This window comes from Gopherus evgoodei, chromosome 8 (genome assembly GCF_007399415.2).
Source record: "Gopherus evgoodei ecotype Sinaloan lineage chromosome 8, rGopEvg1_v1.p, whole genome shotgun sequence".
NCBI classification, from domain to species: domain Eukaryota; kingdom Metazoa; phylum Chordata; order Testudines; family Testudinidae; genus Gopherus; species Gopherus evgoodei.
In genome coordinates, this window is record NC_044329.1 from 51,980,846 (window position 1) to 51,994,487 (window position 13,642).

A 13,642-nucleotide genomic window follows, 5' to 3' on the forward strand; every position below is an offset into this window, starting at 1 on the left:
ATTTTCCAATAAAACTATTTGGCACTGCTGAATTATTTTCTGGAGTATCAAGTGAAGCAACTTAGGGAAATCTTAGGAGAAATTACCTCAGAAAACAACTTCATATTGTGAGAGTTCACGTGAACAAGTGTCTGCGGAAACCATTGACCAGGCATAACAATTTCTGATGACCCTCCAAAGGCCGGGGAAGTGGAATCATGCTACATATTCTTGATCACCATCTACTGGTGCCTTATCTATTAGCAATTTATATATGTACCTATAGAGACCACCCCTGAAGCACCTATCACCACAAAATTTTATTTTGGTTTGCTACTGCTACTGAGAGATGTCCCAATTTCTCCAAGACTACTTGGTTGCTCTATGACAAGAATAGGCCTGTAGCTTAGAACGTAGCATGCTGTCACAGCTGATTGATCAGTGCAAAATCTGGAGTTGTGTCTATCTGTAAAATTGGGGAAGAAACACTTTTATACCTTGCAAAAGTATTGTGAGCATGATTTAGGGCTTGCAGCTAGCTGGAGTGTAAATCTACCCAGCCCTAGCCTGCCGCGCACTGTGTCCGATGTACACTAACAGTTCTTTAGTGTACTCTGATCTACAGCTGTTTCAAAGCAGGGTACATTAAAACACACTAGGGTACCGTTAGTGTGTGGCAGCAGGGTCCACGTGGCCAGTGAGTACAGGGTAGATTCATGCCCCAGCTTGCCATGGACTAAATGTTTGTGTAGACCAGCACCGAGTTAATATTTTAGATCCTGCTTTGAAAATGGAGAGCAATACAGAACCTCTAAGTAATATTCTTAGAGGTCAACAAATGTCCATGTAAGTTGTGTCTTGATTTGAGCTGGAGCGGTTGGCTCTTTTGGGAGCACTGCATACATTGTTGGCTGGTGAAATTGGATTATTCTAACAAAGACAAGGCAATGTTTTTTAAAAGCAACTGTTGAGACCTGCTGTAGTCGCCTGTAAAAAGACAGAAATTCAGAGCAAGAGACTCAGCCAGAGAGAGATGGAAATGATAAGCTAGCTTTATTTTGTTACCAAAATGATTTGACATCTAACATTGTCATCTGCGTTTCTTATTTTTGCGGTGTAGATGAAATGGTCAATAATTAATGAAGGAACAGTTTTTTGCTCTGAGAGCTGAAACAAGCAGGTCCTAGACTGTGGTAGGCACAACCTGTGATTTCTGACTCAGGAGATTGAAATCTAGCTAATTTCCTAGGTACTGATTGCAGATCACTATTTTATCTTGGTGGAATATCTCATGGGTTTGTCTGTCACTTCCTTTTGGTTTCTGATGGGTTTCTCTCTCTGCTGCCTGGCCATTATTGATTTTTCCCATCAAGTTAGATAAAGCTGTAAAAAAAACAGCAGCCAAGCAAAACTCATTTCCACAGAAGCAGCACTGCCAAAATGTGACACAGCAGCATGCAGGAGCCCTTATCTGGGACCAATCTCTGACCCCTCCCTACCTTCTGTGGACTAAGAGGCAGGGAAATAGGTTGTGTTCACTGCTACTGAACTGCTAGGTGGCCTTCAAGTCACATCATCTCTCTGGGCCTCTGTTTTCCCTGCCACCCTTTGCCTGTCTTGTCTATTTAGGTTGTACTCTCTTGTCTCTCTCACGACATGTTTGTGCAGCACCAAGCACAACGGAGCCCTGATCTCAGCAGGGGATTGTAAATGCTACTTTAATACAAGTAATAATGATCATTTAGGCACCAAAGTAAGTGTCATAATTGGGGCTGCTGGGTGCTGAGCCCTGTTGAAAATCTGGCCCCAATTGTGGGTGCTAAGTACTTGGAAATATGGCTCAAAGCTGCTTGGAAAATCTAGCCCATAGTGCTTGCAGGGATCTGTTCCATTGCTACTTCTCCATCTGCTCCCACCTTGATCAGGAAAGAGAGCATGGTCTGGTCACTGTTAAGGCCTAAGGCAGCAGGGAGATCAGGGCTGGTGGTGTGGCATTCTCTCAGGTAAGTGCTCAGAGTCCTCGTAATTGGATTACAAAGTACTTCATTCTTTTCTCTGGCCAGCGGCACAAGGACAGGGAAGCTGAGCTGCTAATCCTTCACCAGCTCTAATTAGGCACTGCGTAATTAGTGAGGGGTGAATGAGGCATGTGGCCACTCCAGAGGTCCCGTTCTGTGCACATTCCTTCTCGGCAAAATTATGAACAGAGGAACCCAATCCTTACTTATCCTTTTAACAGCTGCCAAAATGTTCCTCAACCATCCACCCCAACCCTGCATCCCCCACAGTGCTAAGAGCACCAGTCCCTGTGAGAACTATACATAATGGCAGTCTCCTGACTTCCCACCCAGCCTTTGGAGTGTTGAGCCCATGACTCCTACCTACCCTCTTTGCCTCCATCTATGTGCACAGAAAAAGGAGACTCCCAGGGCTATGTAAATGCCAGGGCCAGTGCTGCAAAAGGATCAGAGGTTTGGATAAGTAGCACACCCGAATTAAGATACTGCATGCACCATACTTTCCAAACCACTTGGGTCTGCAAAACTGGACTGGCAATCTGTCCATCTTGTGAGATTTCCAGTACTTTTCATGCTGGAAATACTAGGAGATGGCCTTTTCCTGTCCAGGTATACTTCAGGAAGTGCGGAAGCACATGAAATTAAAAAAAAAAAAAGTGAAATAATAAACAGAAACTTCTGTCACCCCAGGGTCCTGAATTTCAAGGGCTGCTATGAGCTCTGAAGCGTCGGAGAGCCAGCACCCCATAAACCATGCTGAAACTTTAAGGGTTTCAGTATCCCCACCAGCAGGCTATATCTGTGCAAGAAGACAAGCAGTTGAGGCAGCTAGTTTCATGACAAGAAAGAGACAAAACAAACACTAAAAATAAATCCCCCATTAGGGAGGAACGTCCTTGCCAATGGAATTAAGGGAAACACGTTTCATGCTTCTGTGTAGCACAGAGATGCAGAATAGACCAGGTACCGAATCTGTGCAGCACCTGAGTGCTGCTTACCCAAGCAGTTAAACAGAGATGAGTAATGTCTTCTCCCCCGGCTCCTTCCTTCCTTCCTTTCCTACTCAGGATAGGGAATCCTCCAAGGCCAATGTGTGGTTTTGTATGAGGATGAGTGATGGACAACAGTTCCACATCAGTCTCTGCACTAGAGCTGGCCAAAAAACAGGGAGGGAGTTGGCCAAAGATTAAGAATAACCATCAAGGTTGTTTTTGTTTTGCCAGTTTTCAAAAGAAATGGTGTTTTCAGTTATTGGACTTTTTTTTGCAAAAATGTTCAGGTTTGGAATTTTTAATTTGCTCTTCCATCTCCCCTGTTTCCATTTTGGCCACTGCAAAGGGGAAGGAAGAGAGACTGAGCCAAGGAAGGGAGGGTCTAAAGGATCAGCGAAGGACCAAATAAAAAATGACAAATGTGTGTTCATCGATTTCATGGGGGGAAAATTAAAATTAAAAAATCCCCACAACAGTTTCTGATTTTGAAAAAAGATTAATGTCCAACTAAAATGTTTAATTCCAGTACTTACTTTGCTCGTTTTCCAGGCTCACAAAAGTGATCTTCAGTCCTTTCTACTCCACAGCTCTGTCTGGGCCAGATCCTTGGCTGATGTGAAGAGAATCCAATGGAGTTACACCAGTTTACATCAGCTGAGAATCTTGCCTTAAGCATCTATTAATTTTCATTGCTGCCATCCCTGGCAGTTAATAAAGCTATAGGAGAGGGAGCCGGAGTATGTTCTGGATCAGGTATCATGAACAGACTGGTTAACGGAGTTCTGTTTGCAGAACCTCAGTTACTGTGAGGCAGTGCTAGAAAGGAAGGACACAGCTTGACTTTCAGATCCCAGGCTTGGGTTACAGGGATAGCACCTAAGAAGCCCTACTTTCACCTTCAAATGGAGCAAAGCTGGCAGGCACCCTCATGAGACAATTGCATGAAGCCCACTGTGGGAAAGAACTGATTTTCCATGTGTGTTGTAGGAGATGGGCATGAGCTAGTTCACTAAACCGGCCACTTGGTGGCAATGCCATTCCATAACACACTAGGCTCTCCCCTAGCCCAACAAAAACAGCTAGACTGTGAAATCATTGGGCACCTTGGCACACCTGGCACTGGTATATCAGTATCCAGATGTGGGGATGGGCAGTAGCTAAGACTTAGTCCAAAGGCAAAGATCATTAGATTAGGAGATATCCTGGGTCACTGGGCTGGCTTTAAGTGTGGGCTGACCAAGAGACTGCGTTTCAGGGGGCATCATGATGCTGGCTGGAATTCAGCTGCAGGAAGAAGCCATCTGGCCAGAAGACCCCATGTGCTGTGATCCCCTCCCAAAATCATGTGCTGCAAGAAGAGGCCGAATGGCCAGCAGGCAGGTCCCCTACTCTACTCAGGGAAGAGGAAATGGAAACCAACAGGCTGCAGGAAAAGAGAGACAGGAGGGGAACTTGGGAAGGGAAAGAGATGGAAGGCTTAGGGGAGAGCTTGAAATATTCTTTAGTCAGGTGTCAGCCCACCTAGGGCTGATTCCACTGGGGAATTTGGTTCCCTCCGTGCGAACATACAATTTTTTCTTCACTGCAGCACCCAGCAATGTACTGAATAAACTCAGAAGCACAGCTCTTTCCAGAGAGTAATGAAGATAACTCTATTTTCCAGGCAACCAATGGCAACATTACAGCCCCATCCAAATAGCTGCATCACTGCTTTCCCTCCAGAGGCCATCCTACTGCCCGCCGCTCATGGTGTGCTGAATCCTGGCTAGGGCTGCAGTAGTAGTGGGTATCGGTATCCCAGGGGCTGGGCAGCTGATGGGGTAGCTGAAGGTAAATGCTGTAACTAGCAGCATAAAACCTGATCCAGTTCTCTCGCTCTGCATCCCCCACAAAACAAGGAAGAGTTGCACATTAACAGGGCCAGCAGGATGTTCCCTGAAACTCGGTTCTCTCCTGCTCCGAGTGCCTGAGGCATGAATGCAAGGTCACCTACGTAGAGCTCTTTGTGGCAGCAAAAAGTCTTCTCTTTAAGCTCTCCACCATCTGCTCCTCACTGCACTCTGACTCCAATCCAATTAGACTCCCTTCGGAGGTAGGGTGGGGAGTGAGAGAAGCACTGTTAGCCTTGGCCATTATTTGGCTGGGAGCTCTCTAGGGTAACCTCCGATGCTGAGGAAGTGGAGTTAGATATTCAGCAGAAGCCACGCATCCCCTGGAGTCATCGGTGGTGCAGTGCTCAGTCATGGTGTTAGGAGTCCTGTGCTGGTGCACGTACTAGCGTTTGGGTGGCATGTCATCCTCAGCTGTGATCCTTGTAGATGTTACGGCACTCATTGCAAAAGTAGGAACATTAGCTCTGGAGACCTGCTCAGCTTCTAGTTTGGCTAATTACCTTCTGCTGACCTAAATTCTTCCCACAGTTTAAGTGGATACTGCTAGTCATCTTCCCTTCCCTCCTCCAGCGGGGGTGTAGCGTGGCTGTGCTGTTAAAGAGCTGCCAGACTTCAGTGATGGGCAAAGTGATTCCTCTCTGTCAATTGCAGTGATTTCTGTTATAACAGAGCAGTGTTTTACTGTGCTATAATTACACTGTATTTGTTTTCCTTATACGGTGCCCTGAGACTTTCCATGAGAGTTGGAAGAAGATGATGATGATGATGATGGAAGAAACACTCTATATAAAAATGAGTCACTTACACTGAGTCAGCTTCCAACTCTCTGGAGTTGAGACATGTGAAGGAAGAGTAACTGAAGAGCAAAGGGAAAGAATCATTACAGAGAGTGCTAAAGGACAGTGCTCCGTTGGGACACAAGGTGGGTGGGGTAATAGCTTTGATTGGACCAGCTGCTGTTGGTGAGAGAGACAAGCTTTCGAGCTTGCACAGAGCTCTAAGTTTCTCAGACCTGAAGAAATGCTCTATGTAAGCTCGGAGGCTTGTCTCTTTCACCAACAGAAGTTGGTCCAATCAAAGCCATGATCTCACTCTCCTTCTCTCTTGACTATCCTGGGACTGACACAGCTACAATACTGGAGCTACCTAGGAACACATTCTTAACACGATCCAGAGTGAAATCTCTTAGCACTGTATAGGAGACTGGTAATGGTGGAAACAACGTTGCAATATGAGGATAATTCTGGCCTCTGCGTTGTGTAAAAGAGATCATCAATATGGGGGAAACACTAACCAGGGCCTTTCAAAGCTCTGGATGCCTTCTTTGGAGAGGCTAGAGAGAGACCTGATCCAAGACCCAGAATCTGAACCCCTTTGGGTTTGAAGGGAGATTTGAGTACAGATCCAGTTTCAGTTGTGGGCCATCTCAGCTAGAGACGCTAGATTGGGATTCATGGGAAAGAGTGGATTAACAGGTGACCTTGTAGAAGGAAACGTGTTTCTGAGGGGAACAGAAAGCCTAGCTGTTATGAAACTTCTGGTGCTGATATTAATGGCAAGAACAAAGGGTGCCAGCTAAACCTGGGGAGACGTCAGTCATATCCTGCAGAATTCCAGGTGGAATTTCTTTACATGGAGCAACTAGAGGAAGACTCTAAGGCACTCAGACCCTTTACTCTCTATGTAACCCTTTCAGTTGAATCTATCCATCACCAACATTGTCCTCAGTATGGGTCTGATCGAAAGCCCAGAAAGGCTCCCATTGATTCCAACAGGCTATGAATCAGTCCAAAACTCCATGTAGAATTTGGGGCCTAAATGACCTTGGCAGCATCCCTTTAGTATAAGGAGTGGACTCACCAGGGCAACAACATGGAAAACACCTATAAAGAATTTACAAAGGAATTGGACAAATGAAATAGCCCTGGGGTGAGTTTTGCAATCTCTTCAGTTGCTGAGGTAATGGACTTTTGATGCTTGCCTCTCTTCACTGTCCATAATTCCCTGTCTCAGAATCATAGACAGAAAATAGATTCTTCATTCAGACTTACCCTCTAGTGCCAGCTTGTGCCTTATGATTTTTACCATTATAAATATTTGCATTGTGGGAACACTTAGATGCTCCAGCTGAGATCAGAGGCTCACTGTGCTAGGTGCTGCACAGACACATTGATAAGCCATTTCCTGCCTCAAAGAGCTAACAATCCAAACAGACAAGACAGATCAAAGGGTGGGGGGAGGAAGTGTTATTCCCTACAATAGACTGATCTAAGATTTTGTTTGGTCTAGTTTTCAGTGTCTCAGTCTCTCCAGAGAGGCCATTTGACACCACCAGCCTGTTCTCTTTAAGCCTGTCGCAATTCTTCAGCATGTCTCTCAAGTCTTCCTTCTCCACAAATGCATGCCCGGGAAACCCCTTTATTGTGTTTACTTTAATTGGCTTTACTTGGCAACAGCTCTCAGTGAAATATTTCAGTAACAGATTCTGCTCTTAATTACATAGAGGTAAATCCAGACTGACTCCATGGGGTGGATGATATTTATGTCAAGGGAGTAACAACAGATTTACACCAGTGTAACTGAAAGCAGAATTAGGCCCATTTGAAGAACTTACCTTTCACTGCTTGCCTGCAAAGGTAGTAAACGTCTCTGAAGAAAGCTGGCAGGTAAGTTAAGTTAACATGGTTTCATAGTCTGTGAAGTCTCCCTCTAATCAAATTCTGCTTCTCAAGGCAGTTGCCCTCATGAAATGCAGCAAAAACGACATCTAATATTGTATTTTTCACACACTTCATTGTCACACTCACTGCTCTAATTGCTTTCCGGCCCTGCAGTCTTTTTTGTGATTAATTCTGTTGTGTTTGCAACTTTCCAACCAAGCAGAGTCTGACCTGGGCTTTCCCAAAAAATCACTCATTTTGCCCAGAACCAGATGCCACAGACCCCTGGGGGTTCCAGCTAGACAAGTGCCAGACCATCGGGGTATCCACTAGATAGATGTCAGAGATGCAGGAGGGTACCACGTGGTACTTGTGTGCAGGGCAAGACCTGGCAGAGGTGTGGCTTCACTGCTATTTTTAGCCATGCTTGCTAGATCAAAGCTAGTTCGCGTATGTTTATACGTGCTGCAACACACTTCCTGACTGCTGTGTAGACATACCCTAAGTCTCATCAGTGTCAATCAGGAAACCCCACTGAAGTCAGTGATGGGCGAATCAGGCCCAAGTTGTCTCAAGAGCATCTCAGTACATAGGGAGTGGGATGGAAGAAACTGTATGTTGCATGGGCTTGGTCTCCCTCCCTGGTCTCCTGAATGGGGCCCAGTGCATGGAGAAAAACAGGCTGCCCAGCATCCATGTAGATCCTGGCACGTCCACAGAGAGATTTACCTGTGAGGGTGGCCCGGGTTGTCAGGCCGGCGTTCCGTGGCACCAGCACCTCGTGGTACTGCTCGCCTGCTAGCGTGCTGTACACCACCCTGTAGTTCTGCACCTCCGCCTCACTGTTGTCCCACTCCAGTTCCAGGCTGGCCAATGTTCGCAAGCCCACCCGGAGGTTCTTGGGTGCATCGATCTCTATATAAGATAAGAAAACAAATGCAGTTCCATCTGCCGGGACTGCCCCCATCTGCAGCTGAGGAAATGCTTTCATGTGTTGGCAAGGAATCTAAGCTGTGTTATTATGAGACCATGGAATTCTACCACCCCAGACACTAACTGTGATCTAACCTGCAGGGAGGTGCACTTGCCGAGCTGTGTGGCTATCAAGGTATTCCTATGATCCCTGTCTCTGTGGTAGCTAGCCCCTTAGATTAATTCATAGATTTTAAGGTCAGAAGGCTCTATTGTGATCATCTAGTCTGGCTTCCTGCATAGCACAGGCCAGTGAATGGAGATGGACAGTAGAGCGTCTCTTTTGTAAAAAGACACCCAATTTTGATTGAAAGAGTTCAGGTGATGGTGAATTCACCACATCCCTCAATAAATTGCTCCAGTGATGAATTACCCTTGCTGTGTTTTTTTTAAAGCATGTTGAAATTGAATCCACCCAATTCCTCAACGAGGTAAGGAATTATTATTATTATTATTCCCATTTTACAGATGGGGAAACTGAGGCACAGTAAGGCAAAAAGTCTATGGTGGAGCCAAGATTTGAACCCAGGACTCCTCCTGAGTGCCATAACCACAAGATCTCATGGCTCATCACAGACTCATAGGCAGGTAAATCCTGCCTTGATAGCATGCCTTGTTTAGCACTGCTACATATTACTGTACATATTGTACCAAATTCTGCCCTCATTTATACTCATGCAACCCTATTCTGATCAACAGGATTGTACAGGTATAGCTGAGGGCAGGATTTGGCCATTTTATATCCAGGGTATAACTACTTTTTGGTAGTCTACAGATAAATTTATACTCAGTAGATCCCATCTAACTATTTTGTTTTTGAAGGGATTCTTTAATCATAACAACTCATAGCGATAATACAAGGAAAGGCAAATTCAGCAAACTGATAGCACTGTACATCTCATTCTAAATATATACAGTAGCGACACTACAGTTACTGTCCTAGAAGCACTGGTATCCACTGATAATATATATGACAGGTAATTTATAAACCATGAAATAGCACTGAAATATGCTCTCTAGCTTCTCCTTTATGGCACGGTAAATTAAACCTGTTAGCCATCAACAGGCTTAGCATTAATTAAAGGTTTACCGACCGGTTAGAGTATTCATATAAAGTATCAAAATAAGATAACCAAATTTTTAACTGTGTCACTTTCAATTGCTTGATGACAGATTGTCTCAGGTCGCCCTTCCCCCATCTCCTCTCTCTCAGTTTGAATAGCTATAGATGGGGCCATTTTTTTCAAAAAATAGGTGCCTAAAGTTAGGCTCCTAACTCCTCCTCCTTTAGGCATCTAAAGAGGTGCCTTATTTTCTAAAGTACTTAGCTTCCAGTAGCTTAGTGCTTTTGAAAAATCAGGCGACATATTTAGGTTCTTAAATATGGATTTAGGAGTCTAATTTCCATTTTTGCATATCTTGGTTATGGGCTCAAACTAATCTGAAGACCTGAATGTTCTTTGAACTGGCAGGGACTGGCTCCTATCACTGTAATAACCCAAACCCATGCCCTTGTGGTGTGCTTACATACTACGGGGATGTGGGTTGTACTAAAACATAGGTCTGAACTTTGGGAAAATGCAGCTCTGGATCCAGGCGCACAATATACACTCATGGAAATTAATTCCTGTACCTTGTTGCCTCTTGCAGCAAATCAATATCTCTGGGTTACAAAGTATTACCTTAATGCAATACTTACTGGGCAAAAATCAGCATAGCTCCATTGACTTCAATAGAACTACACTGATTTATACCAGCTGAGAATCTAAACCATTGTATTACACTGCAGACCTAGGATTTTTTTCTCGTGTCAAATACATATTGCAAATAGAACAGGCAAACAGATTCTGTCGATAGAAAGAGAGACAAGTACGTACTGTAAAATTCTGATAGATAAGTATATACTGTAGAGGGAAACATACAGAGATATCGTACAGATCTGTCAGAGTAGAAAATTCCTTCACCCAAGAAGTATTTACCCTGATGCTATGCAGAATCAGAGATTATGCAGTGAGTCAGAGAGTCACAGTACAATCGGCTTATATCGAAGGCTGTCATAAGACAGGTCTCATGGAGCTCAGTGGTGTTGGTTCAGCCGTGCGCATACAGGCAGCAGATGGCAGTGGAGGAGTGAGACGTTGTGTCTGGTCACTGCTCTAGTAAGAGGAGAAGACACTGGACGTGATCCTGAAGGAAAGAGGCTCTATTCCCATTCCGAGTAGAGAAAGTGCATTTAGTGTGGCAGCGTCTGTCTGGCAGTCCATTGTGTTAAAGCCAGTTGCCTACCCAGTCAGTCCATGAACTGGTCAGCTAGCTGAGTGTGTCTGTCAGTCAGTGCATTGACCTGTTTGTGGGGGCAGTCAGTGAAGGCCCTGATAAGTCTGTCAGAAAAAGAATCAATCTGTTTGTTAGGGCAGCTGGGTGTCAGCCTGTGCGTCACAGATTCAAGTCAATCTGTTCGTCCGTCATCCAGTGAGTCATCCTGTTTGTTGTGTGGGTCTCTTGATGGCTGGCTGTGTAGTGGACTAGACTCTAGCTAGCCTTTTCAATGGCACTGACGTACCTGTTGTGAAGGTGGTGACAGCAGAGTCACTCTCGTTGGTCCCTCGAACCCCAGAGATAGAGACTTCGTACTGTGAGCCGGGCCTCAGGGCCTGCATCGAGTACTGGCTCAGGGGAGGCTGCAGTCGGAATGTGGTCTTCCCCCCTTCCCCATTCACCAGGCCATACTTCAGCAGGATGTAGTCTACTTTAGCTCGGGGCGGGGTCCACTCCACGAAGGCCACCGTGTCTGAAACGTCTCGCACCAGGATTTGGGTTGGCCCATCAATTACTGGACACCAAAGACGCATGTTAGTTCAGGGAGTTAAACACAAACAGAAAATATGTCAATTGCTTGGCATCTGGCCCTGGGGAAAGAGAGGGCACAGTCTCGCTACATCTGATATTTGAAATGGCCCATCACCACTTTCAACCTAGTATCCAGGCAATAGCAGGAGGACAAAAACTAATGTGAGTTGTGACCCAAGATCCCAGCTCAGGTCTGTGGATTAGAGAGGGGCCACCAGGCTATGCCATGCTGGCTAAATTAGTTGTTTGTGGCTGCCAAGCAATAGCATGTAGGGGAAGGGATCTGTTAAAGGGTGGATAGATCTGAATAGATTCTTGGGTTTGGTTCAGGTTTAGGGTGTTCATGGGAACCTTCTTCCGATATGCCAAGATTCATATGGAGTGGGACTAAACCAAGAAGAGTAAGCCATACATCATAGATTCCAAGGCCAGAAGGGACCATTATGATCATCTAATCTGACCTCCTGTATAGCAGAGGCCAGAGAACTTCCCTGAATCAATTCCTGTTTGAACTAAAGCAGATATCTTAGAAAAAGATTTAAAAATCTATCTTGATTTAAAAGTTCCCACAGATGGAGAACCCACCACAACTCTCAGTAAGTTGTTCCAAATGTTAATTGCCCTCACTAATCTGAATTTGTCTAGCTTCAACATATAGCCATTCTATCTTGTTATACCTTTTTCTGCTAGGCTGAAGAGTTCTGTTACCCATGTCAGTTGTTATAGACTGTGATCAAGTCACCCCTTAACCTTTTCTTTGTTAAACTAAACAGATTCAACTCCTGTGCAATCTTTCACTATAAGGCATGTTTTTCAAACCTCTAATCATTCTCATGGCTCTTATCTGAACCTTCTCCAATTTATCAGCATCCTTCTTGAATTGTGGACTCAAGAACTGGACAGTGTTCCAACAGTGGTCACACCAGTGCCAAATACAGCGAAAATATTATCTTCCTACTCCTACTCAATATTCCCCTATTTCTACATCCAAGGATCATATTAGCCCCTTTGGCCAACAGTGTTGCATGGGAAGCTCATGTTCAGCTGATTATCCACCATTATAACTAAGTTCTTTTCAGAGTTGCTGCTTTCCAGGATAGAGTCCCCCATTCTGTAAGTAAAGCCTGTATTATTTAGTTCCAGATGTATGATCTTACATTTGGTGATATTAAAATGCATATTCTTTGAGATTCAGATTGCTCTGTATCAGTAACCTCTTCTCTTCATTATTTACTGCTTCCCCTATCTTTGTGTCATCTGTAACCTTTACCAGTATGACTTTATGTTTTCTTCCAGGTCTTTGATAAAAATGTTAAATAGCCTAGGGCCAAGAACTGATCCCTGCAGGACCCTCCTAGAAACATCTAGGCTTAATGATAATTCCCCATTTACAATTACATTTTGGCATCTGTCAGCCAATTTTTAATAATCTGTGGATTTCCAGTGTGCTGGAAATATGAGAAGAGTTGAGAAAACAACTAGCACTTCCAAGAGACTTTTCAAAGCTTGACATTAGTTACAGTATCCCAGAGGTTCTACCCATCCTTTACAAAGAGAGAGGAGTTGTAGCCAGATCTCTAGAGCTTGGAATAATTGGGCTTGAACTTTCAAGAGAGAAGGAATACCTCCTGGGATTTCCATTGCTCCCTGTTTGATCTGGAAATCCCACAAGGTTATGTTGACATTTCTACTTCCTCTCTTAGAAGAAATCCAGAAGTGCAGGGACCACATGGAAATAAAAAATAATCTAAAGAAAAAAGTTACCCAGTGAAAAGTTTGGCTTCAAATTCTGGGTTGATGCTGTTTGATTTTAGCTGCTCAGGAGCCAAGCACGTGTGTATTGTTCATGTACTGTAGCAGCATTAACATGCAGTGCCTGCTGCACAGCCAATTCTGAGACTTATTTTCTACCTGGGAATCTGAGATCTATAATTCAGGTTCATATTGTATGGGTTCTTGTTTGTTTGTTAGTTTTACTAGTGACAGCCTAAATTGTGTTCTGTAATTAGTACTAAATGTGCTGGCCTTTTAAGCCAGGGTTCAGTTAGTGCAAAGCAAATGTGGTATTTTTTTTAAGTGAATTTTGTACATTGGACAGGTTTCATTGGATAATAAACATATACTGATTATCTAGATCTTCAGAGGGGGCTGAGGTGCTGGGGTGATCTAAGAGGTTTCTACACACACAGTTATTCTAAAATAGCTCTTTCTGATTAACTGCAGATGTGGATGCTCTTATTCCAGAACAGGGAATCTTATTCCAAATTAGTTTAGTGGAT

General features: G+C 44.3%; 1 protein-coding gene across 1 annotated transcript in view; it reads right to left on the bottom strand.

Moving 5' to 3' along the window:
- TNR (tenascin R) overlaps positions 1–13,642 on the bottom strand; it is a 310,511-nt gene that overhangs the window by 27,413 nt on the left and 269,456 nt on the right. Inside the window, exons 8-9 of the mRNA XM_030573302.1 lie at positions 11,077–11,346; positions 8,271–8,456 (exon numbers count right to left, since the gene is read on the bottom strand). Of these exons, the coding sequence (XP_030429162.1) occupies positions 8,271–8,456; positions 11,077–11,346 (456 nt within the window). The remainder of the gene's footprint in view (positions 1–8,270; positions 8,457–11,076; positions 11,347–13,642) is intronic.